We start from the raw sequence: 11,758 nt of genomic DNA, 5'->3' as shown, positions 1-11,758 counted from the left end.
ACTGTAGAAAAGAAAGAACTTTGGCTCTGAGCTCAGGCAGACTCTGAGTTTGAATCCCAGCTCCTTCATTTACTGTGTCCTTAATAGGTCATTAACTTCTTTTAGTCACTATGTCTTTTCCTGTAAAAATGAGGTCAGTAATGTCTGCCTCTGAACATGACATGCAAAGACTAAGGGGCAGTGCTTGTCTTTACTGGATACTCATCTCATATTAACAGCTGTCATTTGCTGGCCTACTAGGTGCCTGGCGTGGTCAACTGCTTATGAACATGTATAATGTTACAACAATATGTAGTTTATACTTAGGGTGACCAGCTCATCCCAGTTTGCCTGGGACTGTCCTGATTTTACAACTGAGAGTCCTGAGTCTCAGGGACCATCTCAGTCTAGGACAAACTAGGGTGATTGACTACTGTCTCAATATTATGGTTTCACCTTACAGGTGTGGAAACTGAGGCTCAGAGGGTGTATCCAAATTTTTCAATATCCCACAGCTGGGAAAGAATAGGTCCCATATGCAACCCAGGTTTGGAAAACTCCAAAGCCTGCACTGTCTGCAGCCCTAAATTCTGCTCGGTAAGTATAACTTTCCTTGCTGTATTACTAGAACATTCTGGATTTAACAAATATTTGTAGATCAGATCACATTTTTTTCAACTGGCTGAAATTATAATTTCAGGAATGCATGTGTGTGTTTTTGCAGATGTTACAGAGTGGGGAGATCTCTAAGTGAGAGATAAAGAAAATCATAGTGATAGTGATACTGAAAAAGATAGTTTAAAAGCCTAACATCTATTTTGAAGAACATTTTATCTTTTGTCAATGCATAACTCATTGATTCATTCACTTATACATCCGTCCATCCATTCATTCAGTAGGTTTACAGTGAGGTCCTATTGTGTTCCAGGTACTGGGGCAGATACAAAGAAGACTAAGGTACTGGTCTCAAGATGCTCAAAGTAATGGGATTGTTAAAGAATAATTGTAAAATAACTAATGATGAAAAATCTGAAAGAGAAATTAAGGAAACACTCCCATTTACCATTGCAACAAAAAGAATAAAATACCTAGGAATAAACCTACCTAACGAGACAAAAGATCTGTATGCAAAAAACTATAAGACACTGATAAAAGAAATTAAAATGATACAAACAGATGGAGAGATATACCATGCTCTTGGATTGGAAGAATCAACATTGTGAAAATGACTATACTACCCAAAGCAATCTACAGGTTCAATGCACTCCCTATCAAACTTCAGACTATACTACAAAGCTAGAGTAATCAAGACAGTATGGTACTGGCACAGAAACAGAAATATAGATCAATGGAACAGGATAGAAAGCCCAGAGATAAACAGACGCACATATGGTCAGCTTATCTTTGATAAAGGAAGGAAGAATATACAATGGAGAAAAGACAGCCTCTTCAATAAGTGGTGCTGGGAAAACTGGACAGCTACATGTAAAAGAATGAAATTAGAACACTCCCTAACACCATACACAAAAAGAAACTCAAAATGGATTAAAGACCTAAATGTAAGGCCAGAAACTATAAAACTCTTAGAGGAAAACATAGGCAGAACACCCTATGACATAAATCACAGCAAGACCCTTTTTGACCCACCTCCTAGAGAAATGGAAATAAAAACAAAAATAAACAAATGGGACCTAATGAAACTTAAAAGCTTTTGCACAGTAAAGGAAACCATAAACAAGATGAAAAGACAATCCTCAGATTGGGAGAAAATATTTGCAAACAAAGCAACTGACAAGGGATTAATCTCAAAAATTTACAAGCAGCTCACAAAGCTCAATATAAAAAAAACCCAAACAACTCAATCCAAAAATGGGCAGAAGACCTAAATAGACATTTCTCCAAAGAAGGTATACAGATTTCCAACAAACACATGAAAGGATGCTCAGCATCATTAATCATCAGAGAAATGCAAATCAAAACTACAATGAGGTATCACCTCACACCAGTCAGAATGGCCATCATCAAAAAATCTACAAACAATAAATGCTGGAGAGGGTGTGGAGAAAAGGGAACCCTCTTGCACTGTTGGTGGGAATGTAAATCGATACAGCCACTATGGAGAACAGTATGGAGATTCCTTAAAAAACTAAAAATAGAACTACCATACAACACAGCAATCCCACTACTGGGCATATACCCTGAGAAAACCATAATTCAAAAAGAGTCATGTACCACAATGTTCATTGCAGCTCAATTTACAATAGCCAGGACATGGAAGCAGCCTAAGTGTCCATCGACAGATGAATGGATAAAGAAGATGTGGCACATATATACAATGGAATATTACTCAGCCATAAAAAGAAATGAAATTGAGTTATTTGTAGTGAGGTGGTTGGACTTAGGGTCTGTCATACAGAGTGAAATAAGTCAGAAAGAGTAAAACAAATACCGTATGCTAACATATATATATAGAATCTAAAAAAAAAAAAAGGTTCTGAAGAACGTAGGGGCAGGACAGGAATAAAGATGAAATTTTTAACATATGGAAGTGTCTTGCAGGTTGTCCAGAAAAAAACATCAGGGATCCAGATATTGGATTGAGTAGAAAGTGTGGAGAATATCTGAGGCCTTGGCAATGGAGATCACCAAATTAAGAGCTGTCTTTTGTTTTCCTTCTGATAAGAAGTTGTAAGCTCAACTAAAGATGACCACTTTGCTTTCAATATTTAATTTGTAAATTTTAATTTATGTTTTCAATAAACTCAGAAGCACAAAAATAACAGCAGAGTCATACACTGATAATATCATGTTTATTTAGTAATGTCTGACAAATAGAGAAAGTAAAAGGAATATTTTTAAAATGTATAATTTATATTTATATAAATACTTCAAAGGAGAAAAGCTGAACACATAAGTTGACATTAGAAGAATGTATACATTTTACGTTTGCAACCTATCTTATAGCCTGACAAGTTAGATACATGTATGTAGACACATATATCTTGTTCATGAGTTTGCATAACTAAGGCCCAAGGATAAGTCTGGGGATCTGTACAATAATTCTAAACTCCCATACAGTTTGTGGTATCTTGCCACTGCAGTCTTGTTGATTTTGTTCTTCTTTTTCAAAATTCCACTACCAGCACACTTGAAAGTCATCAAAGGTTGTAATCAGGTGCTTTGGGCCTCAGTTTATTCATCAGTAAGGTGAGAGGAGCCCTGCTGATATGTTCTGCTTCTTCTGAATTAAAAAACTAGTGATCCCCAGCAGCCTCCAGACACATACAAATGTCTGAAGGCTGGTCGAAGCTGGTCATCTATGTATAACGGAGAGCTTTCTGTTTAGCTTCTTTCTTTTGGAAAGGAGTCAACTTGTCTGAAATGAAGCCAATTTATGACACCAGTGCACTTAATTAATAAGCATTCCATTACTGTAGATACAGTTTGTTTTCTATGTACACAGAAAACTAATAATCTCTAGATTTCGCGTTGAAGAGCTATATGTTTCCTCGGATCTAGGAATTTGAGGTTCAGAGTTGAGCTACTGAAAAAGAGTGCTCCACAGAGAACCCTTAAGTCAAATCTCAATCTATGGTGAAATATTTGTATGATGACACCCTCAGTGTGACCTTAGATTTCACTGTGTCATTCATTACTGTGACCTTTTCTTGAAATTTCACTAGTGTATAACAAAATGAGTGTAATGTGATACAGTCTACACAGTAAGACATATATCTGATTTCTGAATTTACAGAAATTTTCATGTGTATCAAACAGCACAAAAGAATGTCATCCCTAAGCACTATCCTGAGCTTACCTTGATTCCAAGTTTACAGTTAATCATATCTTTCATGAAAAAAAAAACAGACATAACTGACCTCATATGACCACAGAAAATACATGAGACGCAGATGTGGATAATAATTCTTTGTAATTTTTCTTATAGTCATCTGATAGTGGGTGGCTACAGGTTGCCTCTGTAGGTGGGCTTCTTAGGGGACACATTACATTTCTCCTTTACTGGTGTTTGGCTTTAAGTCTTGGAGGAAAGACGCATTGTTATGAGGACAGTTGTTGTGACAGGTGCAGGTCCCGATGACCATCACTGGTTTCTTGAGGATCTGCCCTAGGGAGCACTGGAACTCCACCTGGATGGTTTTGGTGTTGTGTGGGGTACAGCATCGGCCATCGCTGCAGACACCGCAGAACCTGGGCTTGTAGGTGTATAGGCTCGTGCAGTTCTCAAACTGCAGGTGGATGGCTTTGAGTGACTTGGTGGTGCGGAGACACTTTTTCCCTTTCTAAGAAAGAAGAAAAGGAGTGATGCATGAAATGGCCATCATTCCTCCAAGGGATCAGTCTAGGCATATGGAATAACTTGCTAGTTGCCTACCCCAAATCTGTTGCTCTTTCTTCTTTGCTAACAGAATGTTAATTTTGTTTGAGTAATGTGGTCCACTACAAGTATATTCTTCCCCAGAATATCTGGGAGCTTGCAATGGCCTTGTGGCCAAGTTCTGGCCAGTGATACATAAACCAAGGGATTCTGGGAAATCCTTTGCCCTTCAGATGGGTACAGTTCTTAATCGCTTCCTGCATTCATTTGCCTTCCTATCTAGAATGTGGAAATCATGCCTAATTGTATATAACCATCTTTTGACCATGTGGCATAAGCATGAAGATGAAAGCATATGTATGATAAAGAAACCTAATTTTTCAAACCACCATAAATAGGCTTTGGCGTTGTTATTAGCCCAATACATTCTTAGGTGTTATAAAGAGAAATGGAATAAATATGGCATCACTGCAAGCTTACTAATGTTTCAAATATTTTTCAGACATTAACTTACTTAACCTTATTAGGAACACTCACTCATACAAGGAGCAGTTATTCACATAAAGAGCAACTGTCCAAGTTTTATAGATGAGTAAACGTAGTCTCAGAGGCCAAAGTGATCAGAAAACATCTAGAACCTGAATTTGTCCAACACAAAGCCCATTCCTTCTATTACACTGTGACCTCAGGAAAGTCTAAGACAGTGGGATTTAAGGTTAGTTTCCATGAAGGCATGGTAAGTGGAGAATTTATTCAACATTCCATTGGTAAGAGTTGAAGAGGAACCCCAATATTGATAATTCAGTAAGACAGTGATGATATGTTAATTTCCCACTTAGATTTCTTCACCTAATTTGTCACAATATTCCACTGCTTTTCACCTTCCTAGTTGTAATCCACAGCTTGTGGAGTGATGAGACTTGGAATTCTCTAAAATTGGTAGCTCTCAAACTGTAGTAAGAGTACATCAGAATTATCTAGAGAGTTTGTTAAAACACACATTGTTGGGCCTTACACCCAGAGTTTCTGATTCAGTAGGTTTGATGTGGGGTCCCATAATTTGCATTTCTAACAAGTTCTTAGATGATGCCACTGGTCTGGGGATCATGCTTTGAGAAGCACCATCTCACACTTAAGAATCTTTTGGTGATAAGGAAGTAATGATTATTAGGTTGGCATTTCCCTAGATTCCAAACAAATTTCTGGCCCCTTAATGGAATACATATATATATATATATATGTATGTATATATATATATATATATATATACTATAAATAAATGTCTTAAATATAATATCTCCCAATATTAAACTTGGTGCAAGGTACAAGAAAAATATGAATTTTTGGAAAAAGAAACAATAGAAAAAGCAAAATTTTAAAGTCATGACATGGAAGTGGCTTATTTAATAAGCAAGTTACTGTGTACTTGACAATATTTAAAGGCTTCTTGTTTTTTCCTTTTTAATATTTAATGTTTAGTGTATATTTTTGCCAATATCCACAAAAAGGTACAAGGTCTGCAATATCTGTGTGTGTGTGTGTGTGTGTGAGAGAGAGAGAGAGAGAGAGAGAAAGAGAGAGAGACAGAGGGAAGGACAGAAACAGAGAATAAGGTGTTTCTAGGTGCTCTTTCTAAATTGGTGGAAGAAGCATAAAGTTAGAATGGACCTCAAAAAGTCATACAGCTAAGTAGCCATATAACAATGCAACCACTAGAGACTCTTATTTTATCAATAAATAGAAATTATGGTTAATACTAGGTAATGATATTTATGTTAACAGAGTAATCTATGCCCAGCACTTCGCAAATTCATTCTGTTTAATCCCCATGACAACTCTGAGATAGGTACTGTTAATGTCTCTGTTATATGGGGGAAAGAATTGAGGCTTAAAGGTTAAGAAAATCACCCAAGATCCCATAGCTAGTTCATGTGGGAAGCCAAGATTTAAAGCCAGGCTGTCTGGCTCCAGAGTTGCACCCTTAAGCATGAGATGATATTGCCTCAGTGGAGAGATATGTAAATCTTTCATTGTTAGGGACAGTTTTATTTTGGCCTTAGGTTTGTACAAGGGTCCATATACTAGTTTGATTTGGGTACTGCATTTATCTGACCTAGAGCTCTGCTAACAAGGCTTGTGATGTCATCAGGAACCAATCAGAGCTTCTGATCTGCATGCCTTGTACTCAGCGTTAACACACTGAGTTAAAAAAAAAAAACAAAAAACACTGAGTTGATATCATTCCAGCAAAAAAGGAAAGAAATGTGCTATTTTATTTGGCACAGATAGCCTTATGCTGGCAAATGTACTAGTCATACTAGGCTTTTTGAAATACAGAAAATAATTCCCAGACATCCATTCATTTATTCATCAACAGTTGCTTATCAAGCACACAGTACATCCCAGTTAGGATGTGGGGGACTGAGGGATGAGGAAGGCAGATGTGGTCCCTACTCTGTTGCTTCCTTCAGACTGAACCTAAAGGGTGAAGAAAGCTGAGCTCAGAAATGACCTCTCTAAAATAAATCATGTTTGACCACTGAGTAGCCAGTTTTTTCCAGGATGAAATGAGATTTGCCAGACTTTTCTCAACTGGGGACATTACTGTAGTGGTCTGGCCCCTCCCTCTTCATCTGCTGTGAGTTGCTGGGGATATTTCAATACATTAAAGAGAAAATAAAAGAAGGTAAACTCCTTCATTAGAGCTAACCTTGAAGTCAGCTTCACAGGCCCCCCTCCCGAATAAAACATAACTCTCAACTTTTAGGTTGTGAATATTTTTTAAGTCTACAGGTGTAAAGTAAACACTTTCCAAACTGGAACAAAAGAAGACAAATCTCAACATTTGGAACAACTGGCACCAATGGTGGATGTTCTCAGAAAGATCCACCTGACAAGACACAGCAAGAAGCAGTTAGAATGGTCATTGCCCCCTTTTCCACAGGAGTGTGGAATGGACAAGACAGTGGGGAATTGTAACAGGGAAGAGCAAAATCTGACTCCATGTTGGATCTGTTTCTTTTACTTTAAGCTTTGCTTTTTGTTGCTTTTGTTTTTATAATCATACATAATGGGCTGCCTCAGGGAACCCTGCCCCATGCCTGAATGTTAAACTAAAGTGCCTTTGTTCAGCTCACAGGGAGACAATCTGACCCTGCCCACCTGTGAATGCCTGCAGAAAAGAAGAAATTAACACATCCTCTCCCTGATGCTGGCCAAGCCAGGAGATATTTTGCAAAATCAATGGTCTTTTTACTTTATTTCCTCACCTCCTCCCCCTCTCTGTTCTATAAAATAAACTGGCATCCAGACCCCATTAAGATGGTTTTTGGCGACACTAGTCCACCATCTTCTCGGTCTGCTGGCTTTCTGAATAAAGTCACTATTCCTTGCCTTATAAGAAAAACAACAACAAAAAATAAAACACAGGCCCCAACAAGGCAATGCCACCTCTTCTGTGGTGGGGGCTCCTCCCAGGCTCATACCTTATCTGTCGGCTGCTTGTGCTCTTGGTCACAGGGCCGCACCACGCAGAGCCGGGTCTGCTTTACCATCTCGCAATGTGGATTCCTGTTGGTGACCCGGGTGGAAAAACCCATGCCACAACTCTTGGAACACGCACTCCACTCTGTGGTCTGCTCAATGCAGTTGATACCTGAGTCAGAGACTGCAACTCCTAGAGTGGCTTCGGTCCTGTAGGCTACAGGATGTTGAAATAAGGACAGTGTTATTGAGTAAAATGTGGGGATGGCAAAGTGGTCCTTTCAACCATCATTAGGAAGAGCGTCTCATCCAGTTCGGTACCTGTGCAACTCAGGTGTTCTCAGGGGGCAGACCTGGATCTCTGTATTTATAAACCCCTAACCGGTAGCACAATGCCTGGCACATGGTTGGCATCTGGATCTCTGTATTTATAAACCTCTAACAGGTAGCACGAGGCCTGGCACATGGTCGGCCTTCAAGAAATCTTTGTGGAATGACTGTCCGATTTGTTCATAAGAAGTTTAGGAGAACCTCTTTGAGAAGCTTAGTAGTTTTAAGAGTATAGCACAGTATAGCATCAAAAACCATTCCATAAACCGTAATGTTTTCTATGTGTGATTTTGTCCAGAGAAAGGATAATGAAAAAATTGTAATTGGATGAGTAAGTAGAACCAACCAACTCAGAATAGTGATGGAGGTAATGCTCTGCCTTAGGGAGGTAGAATTGGTTATTTGGGTTGTAGGATATAGTCACTGGGACTTTGATGACAGACAGTTCTGTCTCAACACTTAATATGCATGTCCTAGGGCAAATCTCCTCTTTTACATGGCAGTTTTCCTATCTGTAAGCATGGCTGAGAATTTCTGACTTCAGAAAAACTGTAAAGTTCTGTGTACTGCCAGTATAAATAATCTGGCTGATTAATGGCTTCTAAAATATTCTCTACTGGATCTTGAATGCTTGCTTTTCAAAAAAAAAAAAAAATCAGTTCCTTTATAAGCCAAAACAAAAGGAAAAGCAAAACAAAGATCCTGAAGTGTCACTTGATCCTTCCTGCAGCACCTGGAAAGGTGGCATTTCTCTGTGACACCTGTCCAGGGATGGCCTTCTTTAGGGAAGCTGGTCTTAAGAGTGCATAGGTAGTTGACAGAGTCCAGAAAAGAAAGAGCCATCACCAGGCCCTTTGCAAATGGCTTAAATGGTGTTCCCATGGAGTTGACACTTGCCACAAGTATAGAAGCTGTATCGATTGCATGTTTTGCATAAAGTTGCCAAAGCACATCTTTGCAATGTTAACAAGGGTCAAGTGGGATAGGCTAAAATATAAATGGCAGTCGTGTAATAAGAAAAATCACTCCCATGGCTCAACAGAACCACTGGATGTGATTCTTCTTCAGAAGAGACTGTGTGTACTTCAATAACTTGTCTGGGATTCCAACACATGATGTGTCTGATCACGGTGGGCAAGCTGGACTCCACGACTGAATGACCAGAAACTGAAGCCAGTTTCTCACTGCAGATCCCAAAGAGCATACATGCTTCCTGCCTGCACTTATTCCTGTGCTGTGATCAGTTTCAGGTACGTTGAATTTCTCACCTGGAAGGGTTTGGAGGCCCCCTAATGTACCCGTCTCGTTGGAGTCACAGATCCACTTTTCACAGCACTCCCCAGGCACTTTAACTTTTCTCGGAGCTGGGCAGTCAGGCTGGGGCAGTAACAGGTCTTCTTCACAGCGGGGCACACAACCAACCTGCCCATCTTGGCAGGCGCACTGGTATTTGCAGCTAGGCTGGAAGGTCTCTCCACTTTGGTAGATGACTCCATCGAACACACAATTGTCTCCTTCTATCGCTAGAATGTTGGCGAAGCAGGGCAGAGAGGGAGGGGGAGAGAGGAAATCAAGAACACAATGCATCGAAGAGGCTATATAAGAGCCACAGCGCATGTTCCAAGCCCCAAATCATTCTTTTTCTAGTTGAGGCCATCTGGTTGCTGATCCATCACCAGCAGAGAGATGTCCTCATGGAGGTCTCCCAGTGCAAGAAGAAACACTCAAGACCACCCAGTCCCGCCACTCATTTTACGCATGAGGAAAGACGGGCAGAGCGTGAAGTGACATTCCCCAGGGTCCTCAGCTGTTGTTCCCAATGATAAAGTCGTTTCACAGTAACCTCCTTAGATTCTCCTACTTCAGAAGCTCAGAATTAAAAAGAAAAAAGTGCTCTTCATAGCCTCCAAACAGGTTCACTGGTCAAATTGGGAAGGGCATGAGGATTCCTTGGCATTCCAGCACAATAAATCATTACTCGTTTAGAGAAGAAACTAAAAGCCTATTCCAAGCCCTCTTATCCAGGGAGGCAGGGACAGGTCTCCAACTAAATGGTGCACCGTGTGGGAAATTGATCCCCAGTTGATTAAGTTTCACCATCCTGGATTGGCTGGTTGCCTGCATTTTTATTTTACTCACGGCCCAGACAGGGGTTGCATAGTCATCCCAGGAGAGTAGTGGCTGCTTTGGCTCATGTAGGACAATTACAGGTGTGAAAACAAACCAGCCTGGCTACAGTTGGGGAACTGTGAGCCTGTGAGTAAGCCCAAGCTTCCATCACCCCCCAAGCGTCCCCTGGTAACTTCCAAAGGAAATGACTTCACTGGCCCTTAAGTCTGCTCTGTTCCCTGCCTATCTAGATTCTTCTCTAAGGAGGCACATGCTTCTCACCTCCGCGGGCAGGTTTCCCTTCTGGCTTCTGGCGCTCCGCAAAGCCCCACGCGCCCCCAGACCATCCCCGGCACACAGCGCTCCATAAACATCACCCACGGCATCACTGTTAGTATTTGCTCATCACCCTCTCGGGAGTGGGGGGAAGGGGAGAGGAAACAGCGGGCAGCTCCGCTAGTTGAGGGACAGGAGGTCAGGCGGAGGAGGGGGCAGGGTTACCCATGCAGATGCCAGTCTGGGCGCTGGGGTCCGCTCTGCGGTCGCAGAAGAGACCGCGGCTCTCCTCGCAGGGCAGCATCACGGAGCAGCTCTCGCCGCGCTGGCGGGCGCACACCAGGCAGCAGGAGCAGTCGTCCAGCACGGCTCTCACCCCGGGGGCGCAGGTCGGCGGCTTCTTGGGGCACGGAGCCGGGCACGAGGAGGGGCAGCGCGGAGTCGCAAGGACCTGGGGAGGGGCGAGATCAGAAGGGGAAACTTCTTAGCAGGGACCCTGGAAGGCAGAGCAACCCCGGGACCGAGCAGGGGCCGCCCAAGAAAGGCAAAGTAACCAGAGGCACCTGACGAGTGTGCCACTCACCTGTCCCAGGAGATGGAAGAGCAGGAAAGCCAGGCAGAGGCACTGATTGCGTGGACCGAGACGCAGGCTCTGCGCACTCTGCATGTTCAGGCTTTTTCCTGCCGCTTTCACAGGGCTTTCCAGGTCGGAGGTTGGATCTGCGCGCCCTGCTCCTGGTCGGGCTCGCCCCTGCCCGGCGCCACCGCGCAGGTTTTATAGCGCGCTCCTGGGACGCGCACAAGCCGGTTGGCTGCAGCTCAGGCAGGAGGCGGGGGGATCGGCGGGGTGGGGAATGGAACGAGCCCCGGAGTTGCCATAGCAATTGGCCGTGGGTGCCGCTCTCCTTAGGGCGCGGCCCCGGGGCCTGCATGTGCCTGTGTGTAGCGACTGGCTTTTCCCAGAGCGCCGGGAGGGGCTGGGTGGAGGCACATGCAGGGTTTCGCCGAGCGCGTGGGAAGGAAACGCCCGTTTCCTCCTGGAAGCTGCTTCGCTTTCCCCCAGGACTAAGACACCGCCACTCCCCGTCACGCTTCTCCTCCACCCTGGCCGTTCCCAGCTAGGTTGCAAACGTGGGGCTCCCCTAAAGGGGTGTCCGATGTTTGGGACCATCTGTGAGGGGTTGGCTAGAGGCCCGGGGGTTTAGTCATAAAGGAAGCACATGCAAGTTTGTCACCGTTTAGGGC

General features: G+C 42.7%; 1 protein-coding gene across 1 annotated transcript; it reads right to left on the bottom strand.

The window, feature by feature from the left end:
- Positions 1 to 2,770: 2,770 nt before the first annotated feature.
- On the bottom strand, positions 2,771 to 11,305 carry CCN3 (cellular communication network factor 3). The gene is made up of 5 exons (XM_060116076.1): positions 11,097 to 11,305; positions 10,739 to 10,964; positions 9,397 to 9,651; positions 7,801 to 8,015; positions 2,771 to 4,280 (listed from the first exon to the last, which is right to left on the bottom strand). Exons 1-5 carry the CDS (start codon positions 11,178 to 11,180, stop codon positions 3,984 to 3,986), a joined length of 1,077 nt encoding a protein of 358 aa, XP_059972059.1. The 5' UTR covers positions 11,181 to 11,305; the 3' UTR covers positions 2,771 to 3,983.
- Positions 11,306 to 11,758: the final 453 nt, after the last annotated feature.

This window comes from Mesoplodon densirostris, chromosome 13, assembly GCF_025265405.1.
Source record: "Mesoplodon densirostris isolate mMesDen1 chromosome 13, mMesDen1 primary haplotype, whole genome shotgun sequence".
Taxonomy (NCBI): Eukaryota; Metazoa; Chordata; class Mammalia; order Artiodactyla; family Ziphiidae; genus Mesoplodon; species Mesoplodon densirostris.
This window is presented reverse-complemented; position numbering and strand designations above follow the sequence as displayed.